The sequence below is a fragment of the Diospyros lotus genome, chromosome 10, assembly GCF_014633365.1.
Source record: "Diospyros lotus cultivar Yz01 chromosome 10, ASM1463336v1, whole genome shotgun sequence".
In the NCBI taxonomy this organism is placed as follows: Eukaryota; Viridiplantae; Streptophyta; class Magnoliopsida; order Ericales; family Ebenaceae; genus Diospyros; species Diospyros lotus.
Window position 1 is genome coordinate 33,191,348 of NC_068347.1, and position 16,024 is coordinate 33,207,371.

Consider the following 16,024-nt stretch of genomic DNA (forward strand, 5'->3'; position numbering starts at 1 on the left):
AAAAAATGTCTGTTGGCAGAAAGGACCTTTGACTTGCGACTCTCTGAATTTGAGTGAATATTTATGATTAGTTAGTCTGTCAGATACGACACGGTACTACCATCAAATGCCGTAACGAGCGAGTGCGATTTTGTACCTTCATTTAACGGAGGTGTATATAATTTTCGTTAATTTTGTACGGTCTTATCTCTCTCTCTCTCTCTTCTTTTTCTTTTATTTTTTTTCCTCTTCACTCTTTTTTTTCAGTAATTTTCGTTAATTTTCTCGCTGTTACCACTTCTCGCACGTCAACCATCATTGTCGTCTCGCTGACTGTCACTCCATCCTTGCCAATCACTTTGAAGAGAGATGTAACAATAATCGGTGAAAATACAGTTACAAAATGAGGCAACAGTGGCGAGAATAAAGCAATAAGGATGCAATGGCAAGGTAACAACAAGAGGAAGGAGGAAAGCGGAGAGAAAAAAGCTGAGCGAGTTTTTTAGAGAGAGAACTCTCTCTCCCAAATAACTTTTTTACCCGCGGCGCTCCCGGATTAACTAACGGGGGCACAAAATTGCACTGGTAATCAATTGTCCAATGCAAATAAGCAACTCCACGATCAATCACACACAGTTGATGACGCGATACGTGGATCGAATATTAGAAGAAAAGCTGGCACCAGCAAGAACCATAATTGGATATTGGAGTAATAAAATATAACATGGGGATGCCTATGAGGATGCACGTGAATGAGAATATTCAATGCAATTGTAATACCGGGTTATTTATGTAACTCTAATACCATCTCATCTTGTTATCTCTTATCATATATATGAATTGTAAGTATATTTTTAAATTTAGCAAATGTTATAGAATTAAATAATATAAAAGATAATTAAATTTTATATTAAATACAAAAATTATTAAATTTCAATTTATAATTAAAATATTAATAAATTTTAATTTAATATATAATTTTATAATTACAGACAATTACTTATAAAAAAAAAAACAAAATATTAACATTTTTATACTTCATCATAAAATTTAATAATTTTTTTATATTTTAATATAAAATTTAGTAACATTTTATTACTTTTATTATTTAACTGTTTACGTTATTAGTCACGTCAATATTCCGTTAATCTTGTTTAATAACAATTGAAAATAATTATAAAATTATATATTAAATTCAAGTTTAGTAATTTTTTTATTATAAATTAAAATTTAATAATTTTTTTATACCTTAATATAAATTTAATGACCACTTCTGTTATATAGTCAACTTAACGGTAGTTGTGTGTGTTCCCTAAATATCAGTATTTTCTGGAGCTGTGTACTGACCTCAGCTTCTGCCATGGGAAGTGGACAATGGGAAGAACCAGAGAAAATCTTTGTTAGCTTTCTGTTCTGTTCTGTCCTCTTCGAAACTACACATTTTCATCAGCCTCAGGTAGAATGGTATTATACAAACGCGCCAACCCCATGAACCAGATAAGAAAGTTCATGGAGCAATCATCATCATTTGCGTAATATACCACTGAAACAAGATATGTACAGTTTCTGCAGCGGGGCGAGCTTTAGGCAGCAAGCCTACGGTGTCAACGTAAAAATGTATCTCGGATTAGGCGTGCCAACACTCGGGAAGATAACCGACTGAGCACCTCGGGAAGCACTGTCGCGGAGAGGCCCGGCAACAGCGGGAGAAGTTCTTGGACCACCCGAGTCATATCAGTGTCCTGCAGAAAAAGGAAGGAATAAACATGGTGTCTCCATTAGAAGAGAGGACTTGAACATGTAGCTTGAATGTAAAAGAGTTCTCCTAAGTGGCGAGGAGCGGGTCCAACCTGAGTCCGGTATGTGAAACCATCCTAATCCATCTACATGAAGGCTAGTTTTGGTCCAACCTGACTACAACCCTTGAGAAATATTACAAGACCTAAAACCAACTATCACAGGCAAAAAGAACAGGGTGGGTTCATGGATACAGCCGCATAGGTCTGATTTGCCACCCCTGATTACTACCAATGTGTGACAATGTTTGAATCGGTTCGGTGTACCAATAAAACTAGTTGGGAAGAGGGTTAATTTAGAGCTGACTATACCTAAAAATGATTTCGTGTCAGCACAGTGAGTAGTGAGACTAGACAAATACCAACAATTATAGCAGGAAACTCACAAACATCGAAAACATATAGAATATGATCTATATGATTGGGAACAAAAGCAAAGAGATGGCCTTATATCACTAAAAATCAACCAAGAAGTATGCGAACTAGTTTTTAATTGGGAAATTTGCTGTATCATGCATGTGCCTAAAAATTCTTGATCACCATACATGTATTTTTGGATTCATTTTTCAATTTTTTTTTTGTTTCTTCGTGAGTTAACAAAAAAAAAAAAAAAGAAAAGCTGTCCGATACCTGATTTAATGACTCTGATGCTGAGCTCCCTGCAGTCAAGAATTCGATAATTTTCTGAACATTGTTTAGTATAACTTTGTCCTCCTCAGTTATCGTAGGTAGAAGACCTGCAGGCCTAATAGGTCCCAAAGCAGGAACCATGCTGAAAACTGGGGTAGCATTTCCAATTCCAAGGACTGCCATTATTCTTACCAACTGTTCCCTCGTAACTGCATCAATACCCTTCACAATCTGCTTTACATATCCAGAACAGAAAGGTGAGGAGGCTAAAGAATCATGTCATCTTGTAGACAATGTATAACAATTTCAGCAAGGCACATTAACTGACTTAAACAATACAGTTCTCTTGTACAATGACAAGTAATTTGTACTTCTGGTGTACTAAGGCAGGGGAAAGAATAATGATTTACTGCAAAATAGACAACAAATTTAAAACAGAAAACGAAAACAAAAACCAGAAAAGGACTGCTAAGTTTTATGAGACTTTACTTATCAAAAAAAAGAAAAAAGGGCCCCTGGCCCTTGCATGTATAGAAAACATCAAGTATTTAGTGAATTATGTTCTAAAACTACAAAATCAAAAGGGAAACAGACAATAGATTGTAGGTTAATACTAAGACACTCAAGAGAACCATGGAAAATCATGGATCTTATACGTGGAGTGTCTAGAGGTAACCGTTTCAGTCTGTAGCAGTAAAGAAAATGAACTGATCTTTTCTTCATGCTGAATTGACACTATATATAGCAATCTTGAACCATTAACAATGACACAAGAAACAATTGAATTATATTTTACCAATCAAACTGAAAGTTTTCAGCGTTTCAACAATAACTTAGGACCTATTACATTTTTTCCCCTTATTTTCCTTGCTGGTACTTTTGCAGTAGTGCAATCTGCAAATCATTATGTCTTGCCAAATTGCTACTGAAAACAGCAACGACAGTGACAATAAAACAATTCTTAGTAGTGATACGCAAATATGTAAAATAGTAATGTCACACATCAAGAAAGTCTGGTAAATGCTGCAAATTAGATGAATAAATGAATTTACTTTCAAATACCTCATCCAAAAGAAACTCACGGAAAAAGTTCCCCTTGTCTGACAACAGAAATGCTAAGGCAGCTCTTGTTTGAACTGGCTGCTCAGTTTGAGTTGAACTAAATGGAAATCCAGGATAGACAAAACCACTTTGACCATGCAGAATTCCCAGCTCAGCCATATTCCCATTCAGATCCTCACCACCGCCACTTTTGGCTGCAGTTATGAAATTCTCAAAGGCTTGCATGACATCTATGAACCTTTCAGCATCAAAAACTCCAGATTTCCCATATATTGTGTAGCGAAGAGCATTCCTTAGACGTGGGGATTCATCAGTCAGGAGCCTCTGACATTGCCATCAAAAGACATAAACAAAATGAGGAGCAGAAGAAATTTATAGTTAATCTATAAAGTACCCCAACAGAAATGTGGAATGAGTGTATCATGAGATAGAAAAAGTCAAAATGAAATAGTAATCCACAACTGGTTTCTTGAATAAGTTGGACAAAGTTTTCTGATAAATGCTATTCAGCACTAAGACTTCTTGCCAAAACACTTAAATAGCTTCATCAACTTCCAATAGCCATACTAGGATGATACTAAAAAATTTTCGTGCAAGGAAATTGTCTTCAGCTGGCCAAGCTGGAAAAATTGATCCTTAAAAATGGTTTAACTTAATGAACACCATAACCATCAAGGATACCAGAAATCTTCTGACAGTAACTTTCCACTGGAAGATCTTTCCAAATATTCACTAGGATTATAAAATGAATTGAGCAAGATGTTAGCCACAGTGATAATTACTATAATACACAGAGAATTTTTTCAGTCTGGATTCTGTAATCCATCCAAATACGACTATATTAGGTTTGATAATTATTTACAATCCTGTTAAGTGATGTGAATACTATTCACAAAAGACAGCCATCCAAACAAGGAGCAAACTAACATGGTTTCTAAAGCCAAGACTGCATCCTATAGTGGCTAAAAACCAAAAATGTGGTGAACATGAAAAGATTCTGCACAAACACAGTAATTTAAAGGAATTAAGTGATGCATAACATGACAATGACATATATTTCATATGCACATTTGAAAATACTCATGATTTCTTCATTTTCTTTACATTAATACCCAAATAGTGGAGAGCCTCATGCACTGGGGTGCTCTTTTTTATACCCAAATATTTATAAGATCATCTCCCACATTCTACATTCTATTTGAGGGCTATAGTCATAAATAACTTGAAGTCTGGTTTTAGAAGTCTAAAGTTAGCACCTCCATAAAGAGAGATATTAACAAGTACTTAGCATCTAATTTCCTCATTAGGTTTCTAAGTTCTTTTCTTTAAACTTTCAATATACTTCAAGTGTGCATTAAGCAAGAGACATATTTTCCTACGGTGGATACATGCATCCATGTGTTTGAATAGTTTCCAGTTCTACATAAATAAAAAGTAATAATTGGACATATTTGAAGGCAGCCCTAAGATTCATCATGGAGTGTCTGACAAGCACTGTTGTTTGACAACAAGAAGTACGCGTGTTTCTTGGAAAAGTGGGGTGATGTAGCACATGCATTCTTGTGTGTTTGTGTTTATCATACAACAATGAACGGCCATGTAGCTATAGTATTCCCATACCTGTGCAATATATGGATAAGCTTCATCTACAATTGCAAAGTCTGGGTTCCCCACCAATGCTATGCCTTCTAGCACCCCTATTGCTCTAATTATAAGCGCAAAATAAGGTGGTATCCTAAATGGATAGTCAAATGTTATTTGAGCCAAGTCTGATGCCAGCTCCTGAAAGTTGATATTTTTTGCTCCCCCGCCTTCGAGTGCCTGATCAAATACCTTGGCCAGAACAGGCAAGATAGGATCCAAATTAACCCCTTCTGGAATGAAATCGAGTTTGACAAAATCTTTGACTATAGCTCCATAATCCCGATGAATGAGGTGAGCGATAGCTTCAATCATCCCATATTTCTGATCATCTTTTAATTTCGTAACTAGGCCTATCAAAGCAAGAGCATACATTAGAATAAGCCACCCTATTCATGCATTAACACACTGTAAATATAAAATTAATTTGCACACCCCAAGCAGATGCCAACATATCAAAAAAGTTCACTGCATCATTCAGGAGGCATACTTTATCCTCTTTGCAACTGTGAAGTTTGGCTTGTAAAAAATCTTTCTTCAGGGTATTTTTTTTTTTTACTTAAATTGTCATTTCATTTAATGTGGCGTTCAGTTTCTTATCAACACAAAGAAAAATTATGACAATTCAACTATGAAACTTCCTTAATGCTAGTTGACTTCTTTAGCTTATACAGTAATAGGTCATTTCATTAAGTAAACAGTAGATTTTATCTAAATTCCACGTTCCATGGCTTCACTTTTTTTCTCCCACAGATATGCATTCAACAACTTTAATCTTCAGCAAGTTGCACTGTAATCCTGAAACTGCTTCTTGAGACGAGATATTCATCAGTAATGATTTAGAGTGAGTCCCAGTCAAAAACTTCACTGACTAGTAGAAAGTGAAACTAAGATCCATGAACTAACTTCAAAAAACAATGTCTATAATGCTTTTAACCGTGTGGAAAGATGATGTTTCAGCATTTTATGAAGAAAATTGTTACCAAAATCAAGTATAGCCAACTTCCCATCTCGTGTTCGGATCAAATTCCCTGGATGAGGATCAGCATGGAAGAAACCAGTATCAAGCAACTGCAAAATCCAAAGTGGCAATGCGTAAACATGAGGTTGATGACAAGAGTTCGTCCATATATACAAGAAAACATAATTGATTTTAGAACCCCTGAGAACATCCACATGCATTTGCAGCAACAGCATGTTGAACTAAAACAATATAAGCAAGGACTCGTAAGGCAGGGTACTAAACAGTCCAACTTTAGTGATCATGAGAGGTATAAAAATTCTAATTTTCTTCCGCAACAGTTTTTCAATCCAAAACTAGAAAGGACAGGACAGGCAGTCCATAAGTGAGTTCCTTTCATAAGACAAGTGCAACAATGCTGTAATATTTACCATTTTCTAGCTCAATCCCCGGCTTGTAACTGTAAATACTAAGTAAAGAAAGGAGCGGAGGATCTAATATCATAAATAAATTATATTATGAATGAACACTAAATAATAGCAAACCAGATTGGAAGCATATACCTGTTTTAAGTAACATATGACTCCCACATTGACCAGTTCCCCAACATCACTTGCCGTACTTTGTGAAAGCTTTTCCCCATCTATCCATTGTGTAGTGAGAACCTTTCTTGAAGTATATTTATGATAGGTTTTTGGTATAACAACCTGAAACAGTGAAATTTTATAGAATATTATAAGAATATCTTGAAAGCAACATTGGAAACGGGAGAGAGCAACATTTAAATGTTGCTAGCACCCAATTCAGTAAATGAAATTGAAAGAAAAGAAAAGGAGGGAAGGCTCCTGATACAAAAATATGACAATATCATGAATCCTTGGATGCTATTTGAAATAGATGTTTTGCTTTACATAAAGTAGAAAACAAAGCTGCTCAAGAACATTAAAATTTCGAATACTCAGTACTGAAAATATTTTCTCTTTTCTTTTCTACATCCTTTTGGCCAAGGCGGTACTCGAACAGGTGTCCCCCTATTACTATACATATCTGTATGAGATTAATAATAGACAAGGGTCATGAATAAACTAAATAAAGAACTCTGTAAAGAAAGTTCAAGGATATGTTTATTCTAATTCATTGAGCAATCATCAAATAAGAAAACTTGTCCATTGGTGCACAACAAATGTTGGGACACCTTGGAAGCCATATTTTATCTTTGCTGATTATAAAAAGTTGTTTAGGCTGACAACATTGAACAGGACTATAGAGCTTTAAGGCTTGTACAGATGTTTGGAAGGTAGTGATTTTGGACTTCAATAAACCATGTCTAGCTTTGGATTTGTTTCCAGTTTAGTTGGTCCAATCAAGCATAAATCATCCACAAGTAAGTTAGAGACCACGGGGTGTGTGCGTGCGCGCGTATTTTTATTTATTTATTTATTATTTTTTTTTTTTGGGGGGGGGGGGGGGGGGGGGGGGGGGGGTGTGTTCGCTCTAGGAACTCTTAGCGGTGATAACACTTACCTGTGGAAGGTCCTTTTTCATCATCTCAGCAAAGAGTGTTCCATTTTCACCCTCAGTAACATAATCAAGCTCCTCAAAAAAGCGGGAAGCCCATTCATCCACCAATCCAACCACATCAATAGAGACCTGGGGGAAAAAAATGACATTGGAGCAAAAACATTACTGAAACATTTGTTTGACACTCAAACAAGTGACAAACTCCATTCCAAAATGGTAAAGAAACTTCAAAACTTGTGATTTAAAAATATTACCTGAGGAAACTTCCGAAGAACCAGCCCTAGATTCCTTATTATAAATAAATCGACTGTTACTGTCTCGAGGACAAAAGGCCTCTGTACTTTTACAGCAACCAAGTCCCCATTCTCTTTTAGCCGACCCTTATAAACCTGTCCAAGAGATGCTGCAAAAGAATTTTCACAAGAAGAATAAGCAATGTGGAATTGATGAACTTCAGAAATAAGTAACAAGGCCACGCATTTTATAGTCATGTTTTAGAGACAAATTCAGGAATAAATTTGAAGGATCAAAAGCTGGCATTTTGTTGTTGTTGTTGAGCAAATGAGTATGATTTCAGGCTTGAGAAGACTCAAATATTTGGCATTTTAAGTGAACAAACATATGAGCAATCACGGTTCATTTTTCCAAACTAGAAAATCCCAACTTAACAAATAGAGAGACACCACCACCACCAGAGAGAGAGAGAGAGAGAGGACACCTCAATCTTAAATAAATTAGTAAAGTAATTTTATTGACTGCCAAGATTACCAGCAGCTATTGGAGAAGATGTCAGTTCAGAATAGATGTTATACCAAGGCTGACCAAGCTCCTCCTCTATAAGAGCCATAGCCACATCATCTGGAAATGATGGAACCTTTAAATATTGAAAAGATAAAAAAAATCTCAGCATTGTCAGTGAAAATAATACCATAGCATCACAAATCTAATTCTACACACATTTGAGAATACTCTTTGACTGTTGCCAAAATTGAATTTCTAGGGGCTCGTTTGACTGTAATTTCATTTTAGTTTTTTGTTTCTGTTTTCAAAATTTTATAAACAATCTTTTTTTTTTTTTTACAAAATTTTAAAAATGGAAATAAAAAATTAAGAACAGAATTGAAGTCAAATGAAACTTCTACTAATGCATAAATTGGCCAAAAAGATGCTTGTCTCCATACAATCTTCCCTCAATTTCTTCTTCTTCTTTTTTTATTTTTATTTTTGGGTTTATCCCCACTCTTTTCATCCCTGGTGAGAAGCACATCCACGTCTGCTGGGAGTTGATCCCCACAGCTCCACAGTTTTTCATTAGGTGAGAGCACTCAAATTAACTGCTGGTCATTATATCTTTCAGATATTGACACAATTTTGTCTTTTTTGTCATAAGTAACTCACTGAGACACGCTACATGTAAGAAAAATCAAGTCAACTGTAAGCTATATACACATATGCACATATCCCACTTTCTAACGTTACACGGTCAAATGAAGAGAAAATGATCTTTACCCAAAGCAATCATGGTATGCAGAATCCAGCTAAGATGTTAAATTATACTACTTAAATTGTTGCTTCAAGTTTCACTAACCATAATGTTCAAAATGTTATACAACTCTAGATGACTCTAGTAGACTAGTAGTACTGCATTGAAATTTTCAGATCTGTGACTGCAGATCATGCTTTGACCAATTTCATAATGTTCAGAAGTGTTGCATTGACGTGTTCAATTCTGACGAGACATCATATATAATATATTTGATCAGAAGCTGCTTGTAGTTGGATGGGCATCAAGAAAGCCACGTGTAGAAGAAATCAACAGAATAAAATATCGAGATTTCATCACTGGCAAAGCAAGGAAATTGGGCATTGCATCCAATGATACTCCAATGTCACTTAAGTGACTTCATGGAACAACATTTAAGAGCAATGCTAAAATTCGCAACTCACTCAGCCCCACTTTACAGTTTTCAGGAACCCATCATCATATTCATCTTTAACAAAATTCAAAAGTTCATTTCAAGAAACAAGAGAACATATGATGTAAGTTCTAAAACATACACACATTATATTGCATCAAAGCAAACTGAATTTTTTAAGGTTTTCATATTGGAAGACAGTTTGCTAGAGCTTCTCCTAGCTATAACAGAGAGAGCGCAACCTGATTGTAAAAAAGAGCAAAATAATAATAACTGGATTCAGTAAAATTCAATCAGGTCATACGTTCCCCTGATGGAAGCTGGAATGCATAAAAAGAAAGTCCACTCCTACCTTGTCGCAGAGCTTTTGCAGCTCAGTCATTGCGGCAGGTGACAGTATATCCGGTCGAATACTCAGTGCTTGCCCAAGTTTTATGTATGCTGGACCCAAAGAGGTAACAATCTCCCTTAGCTCAATTGCTCGAGTGACTTCATTCTAATTATTAAAAATTGAAAACAGTAATCAGCATAAAAGGAAAATTTGTAAAGAAATGTAGACATGTAAAGGCAAAATTTAAAACCTGTGAGCACATTTGATACAGGGATGATAAGATGGAATATCATCATTTGTGAAATAATCTCCCAATTACGGAGATGTTCAGAGCTCATACAGTTACAGGTCAAAATGCTATCTTATACAGGGACCATGACTAGTCACTTAATAAACAAGCAGGTGACGACTTCAATTTTTGGGGTTGTGTCCGGTAAACAAGCTGATTGTGACCAATGGTAGAGGTTGGCACAGCATGGATCACATCCAGACTTAAGATTTGGCTTAGCTTTACATATGATTCCATTATTATACACTGGTTTAATATTGTTTGTGTAGCCCTAAGTTTTTCCCACCTAGTGTGATTAAGGCTTGGCAACTAAGTGTACTTTCCCACATAATAGATGCATCAAAAACTAAAACAAGTTCTGGAAAATGGTATAAATTGATCTAAACAGTGAGGGCTGGGGTGGCAATGCGTGGATTTTCTTGAATCCTACTGAGTTCCAAAACTTTTATTTTAGCCATGGAAAAAGATCTGTCTTTTAAAGTTAGAAATTCTTCTAATTTTGCGACCTAATTTTGTGGCCTCGTTATTCAACGTGTGCGTGCGCGCGCAGTTGATAAAAATTGCATACAGTCAACATGCTTCCAGCTGTCAAAATTATATATAGTTCTAATACAAGTATCTGCTGACTTTCTGATTCTTCCAGCTACAAAAATTGAAATTACAAAATGACAACTTATTTTTTCATGGGTTTTATGTCATTACTATTAAATTATTCATGCAAAGGTGTCAGGGAAATTACCAATTTAAGTAACTTGCCTGTACAAGTTCCACATTTATTAGAGCCTTGATTGCCAACATGAAAGGAATACATTGATCTAATTTTTCTTTTGTCTATAAAGTAGTCTCCAACACTCAAATTTCATCTCTCCATGCCATGCTACTTTTAGACCCTTCTTCTCATAAACTTTGACAATCCTGCTCTAATAAACACAAATCACAAACTTACAAGGATTAAGGTCAACATACAATCAAGTAAAGATGACCTAGAAAGGAACTTTTAGCAAAAAGAATTTCACTCTCTTTGCTATTAAAGATAATTTAAAATTCACTTGTGAAGAGATGTTTCCAGTAAAATTGAAATATTTATAAAGTGAGAAAATAAAGTCACCCAAAGAACAGAAGTTCACACATTCCTTTTACTGTACCAGAAACAAATATAAGGATAAAAAACTAGTAATAGGTGAAATATCAGAAGCACAACAAAGATTTACCTCTTTGACCTTCTTGTTTATCACATCCCAGAGAAGACTTGAAAGAAAACCTCCAGCAACAGATAGTAACTGCACAATACGAGTTGCAACAGCACGTGGTCTCTTTCCCCAGTATGCAGAGATGGTAGCAGGATCATACACCAAAGGCAAAAACTCACTGCTTTCATCAACCTAAAAAGGAATAAAAGCGGCAGAGAGCATCACACTCAGTGAATTGCTTGTAAATGGAATGCAGTATTCCACATGTCCATAAGAAGTTTTAAAATATTATGATCACATAGCTAAAACCTTGTGTGAATCACAACTTTGAATTATTTGATAGCAAAATACATTTAATTAACTTCTTCTGAAATAATTTAACCACTGGCTTCAAGCTTATTAAGCTCTCTAAGTCCCTTTTGCAATATGAACAGGCCAAAGTTCATTGATTAATCATAAGGCTGGATACAATTAACAATACCTAACCACTTTATTTTTTCAGCATGTTCCCTAGCATATACACATTTCAGATTTTCTCTGCCAATGCTATCCACTCCCATCATAAATAAGGTGAAATTATATCTTAGAACCTGAATTGACAAATTATACCAAAGCAAGATTAAGTCCATCTAAGACCAAGGCATATGCCCATATTAGGTTAACCACATTCAACTCTTGTATATGTGTGCATACCTAAGTTAGTTTTTGATTCAAAGGCAAAACTAATACGTGTCCTAACCATTTCCACATTTGTGCTTCAAAGGCAAAACTAATTGACCTGCACTGACAAATATTGTTTCTTTCTCTCATAGTTAGTCTACATGAATCTTATATAACACTGAAAAGTTACAAAGTTGCAAAAAATAGTCATAATCCCCATCCAGAATGCAGAGGCGGCCCAACCAATCTGGGGGCTCTAGGCGAAAAAATTTATAGAGGCCTTCTTAAGAGTATTAATTTTTTATAAAAAAATAAATAATATATTTTTTTACTAAAATTTTTTATCATTTCATTAAATTAAAAAAAAAGTTGAAGTTCAATCAACTACAAAATCTGATAATTTTTTAATGATAGTGAATTTTTAACTAAAATATAATGTCTCAGAGATTAAAAAATGCTAAACAACCTACTACAATAAACAAAGAATAAATAAAACTAATTTTTTCTTAAAACTCTAAGAAAGTTAGTGCAACTCGAGTAAAAAACTATACATTCCTGATTTTCCTATAGAAGAAAACAAAATAAAGCATTAAATTGATAACACTAAAAAGGTAAAGTTCACCAATAATGAGCAAATTTTATTCCACAAATATGCGTTGAACTATACTCAGTTTTATGTAAAATTAAATTTTCTTGCTTTTTGAGATACAAAATCGTTGATTAAATTTCCATAATTAAGTTTATCTAATAAACCATATTCAATGGATAATATAGCTAATCTATTTAATATTTCTTGTGACATAGTTGACCTCAAATATGACTTTATCAATTTCAATTTTGAAATTTTTTTTACAGCACAAGCCACTAAAACTGGAATTGTGAATAATATTCTATAAGTAACAATATATGCATTTGGAAAATAATCAACTATTTTGATGTAGTGAAGAATTTTCAATGTACCATTTTTTTCCTTTTAAAAAGTTTCTCTTAACACTCTTAATTCTAAAAATAAATCTAAACCATCTATATCAGAAAGTCCATCAAATTTAAGAACATTTTTAAGATTCAAACAATATCCTTTTAAAACATCTTCATCCATTGATTTTAATTTCTTAAAATTGCATAGAAATTTTTTATATATTCCAAATTACTCAAACCTATTTTGAAGTGAAGAAATGACTTGATCAACTGTGTACATAAAATAATCAACTCTAAAGGATTTTTCAACAGATTTTGTTTTATCATCATTGATATTTTTATCAAATTGTATTTTGTATATAATTTTTTAATAAAATATTTATTATTAAAAATAAATATATATATATAAATAACAAATTTTTAAAATTTGGGGCCCTCCTAATTTGGGGGCCCCAGGCGGCCGCCTTGCTGGCCTTACTATAGGGCCGGCTCTGCCAGAATGACAAAATCAAAGTTAAACCAAATTCTCAAAACCCTCTTCTTGGACGTCAATCTGCTTATCTTCCTAGACCTACTACATGCACAGTTTTGATAGCTTTATTTTAGAGTATACATGTTCCCTTGGTAGTTGGTCAGAATAAATCAGTTACTATTCTTTTTAAAATGATTGACTAAAATTTTAAAAATTATTAAAGAAACAAATATTAATTCATAAATTCATTGAGAAACTCATAGGCAAACTCAATTTTAAACTTTAAAAAGAATACAACAATCAGGTAACTCTGGAAATTACAGCTAACAGAAACTCAGAATTGAATTTCTCCTGGGAAAGATTTCCGGTCAAATGGCTGCAGACCCATAGACCACTCAATGCTTCATAATCTAAACTAGGAACTCCTCTGAGATGAAGCTATATCTTTTTATCTGCTAAAGTTACTACAGAGAGAGAGAGAGAGAGAGAGAGAGAGAGAGGTCAGTATACATATTTTTCAACAGCTAACCAATTGGTAAAGTGCATTAGAACCTGCTCTATTTTCTTCAGAATGATCACACTAAAATTATACAAAAATCACCAGTAAAAACTTGATATTAATGCGCAATCAATAGAACAGACAAACCTCAACAAGGCGAAGTTGAATATTGTCATCAGCAAACTGGGAATCCCTCAAATTCTGACCCCTAAGCCCCTTCATAAGAGTCGCCAACTGTTCATTTTCTTCCATTTGTGCTCTGACTCTTTTGATCTCCTTTGAGACATCTTCCATTCTCTGGGATTCCCAATTTTGAACCATCAGTATATCAAAAAGATTAACCATATCAAGCGAAAATGGCAATTCCATGTACAAGCAAGTGCACTAACTTTCAAACTGCACTTTCTTGAATTACCAATAGACACGAGGAAGAAACCTCATATTTTGATTTTAGAAATGTTAACAGAAGTGGACTAAATTTTCCTCATATTAGTGACTGACCTAGAAAATGAGGAAGAAAGGAATAGATACTTGTCATTTTCTAGTTTCATTGTCCAAGAAAATAGCAAATTGTTGGTATAAGAAATGTTAGCTGCTCCTCATCTTCTCTTACAAAGGATTCCTAGTCCCGAACATGACATTCCGCAACCAAAAGCGCAAGACTTAACCTTACAGTTCGCTTTAATTTTTCTTACTCTCACCAAGAAACACGTCAATTACTTCAAACAATAAGTAACTAACTACTTCGCGCACAAACTAAACCGAAAATCAGCTCAGTTTTTCCGTAACTGACCGTCGAAACGCCATTGACAGGCTTGGCGGGCGACGATCCCGGCGATCCATTCACAAGCTTCTGCGGAGGCGACCTGGAGGCCCCGGTGCCGGCCGGCTTGGGCTCGGTGGCGACGGCGCGAACGGCGACGCCGGTCCGCCTCCGAATACGTACGACGGACGGCGACGGACGAGGAGGAGGAGACGGAGCGTGGCGCAGATGGTCGATCCCGCAGCAGACGAGCTGGCCAGCCACGTCCATGGCGGTTAACCTCAATCTAGAGAGAAAACTAGGCCTCCACTGACTGCAAGGAAGAAGGAAGCACTGTTTGTTTGAAACTGACAGGGAAAGCGTGGAAGATGTGAATTTGTTTCTTCTACTACTGCCGCGAGGGTTTCCCTGGTAGTTGGGGGGACACGTGGCGGCTTGTGGTGCAGTGAAAGGTTAGCCCATTGTGTACTCGTTTCCTGTGATTTTTCCCCGCCGTTACTTTTTCGCTCTGCCATGTCCACTCATTTTTTAATTAAGAATAAAAAGAGTTTAAGACTTAATTAACTATTAATTTTTTTATTAAATATTTAATTTTTAATACGAAAATAAATAAAATACAAGAAATGAAAATAATAAAATAATATTTAAAAAAAAAATATAAACATGAAAAAAATATATAAGAATTTTTTTATAAATATAATTTTTAATATAAAAAATTATAAAAAAATAGATATTTAATATAAAAATAAACATAAATTTTATGATACATTTAAATAAATTTTTAAAAATTAAAAAATTTTAAATTAGAGATAAAAAAATTCTCTTTCTAATTAGAGATGATTCTTGTCGATAAAAACATTTTTATGATATTTTTTAAATATTATAAAATTATTTTAAAATATTTTTAAAATTATAAAAATAGGTTAAAATTATTTTTAAGATAAATTATATGAAACCCTACACTTAGAATCATGCGTAACTTATCTCCTGTATTTTTTATTACATCAAATAACTCTCTTATACTTTCAAAATGTTATAATCAACCACAATTTATTATTATTTTACATAATTTTGTACATTAATTTACATACAAAATACATAATTCTACATATAGAATTTTAATATATCAAAAAAATATAAAATTTTGCATTGATTAACCAATAGATTGCATAAAATTGTATAAAATAATAATAAATTGTAGCTGATTGTAATATTTTAAAAGTGTAAGGGGATTATTTGATACAATCAAAAGTACAAGAGATAAATTGTATATGACCTTAAATAATGCAGCGTTTCATATAATTTATTTTTATTTTTAAAAATAAAGTTTTAGAAATAAAAATATTTTAAAAATAGCCGAAGACATTTCAGCGCATAATAGGTTATGTGTCGTTCA

General features: G+C 34.2%; 1 protein-coding gene across 1 annotated transcript; it reads right to left on the bottom strand.

Moving 5' to 3' along the window:
• Positions 1 to 1,354: 1,354 nt before the first annotated feature.
• On the bottom strand, positions 1,355 to 14,988 carry LOC127811733 (uncharacterized). Its single transcript, XM_052351888.1, has 13 exons — positions 14,659 to 14,988; positions 14,013 to 14,162; positions 11,338 to 11,508; positions 9,859 to 10,002; positions 8,359 to 8,464; positions 7,845 to 7,993; positions 7,594 to 7,719; positions 6,633 to 6,776; positions 6,092 to 6,179; positions 5,088 to 5,461; positions 3,468 to 3,791; positions 2,406 to 2,636; positions 1,355 to 1,721 (listed from the first exon to the last, which is right to left on the bottom strand). The coding sequence occupies exons 1-13, from the start codon at positions 14,896 to 14,898 to the stop codon at positions 1,584 to 1,586; spliced, it is 2,385 nt and encodes a 794-aa protein (XP_052207848.1). The 5' UTR covers positions 14,899 to 14,988; the 3' UTR covers positions 1,355 to 1,583.
• Between the last annotated feature and the right edge of the window lie 1,036 nt (positions 14,989 to 16,024).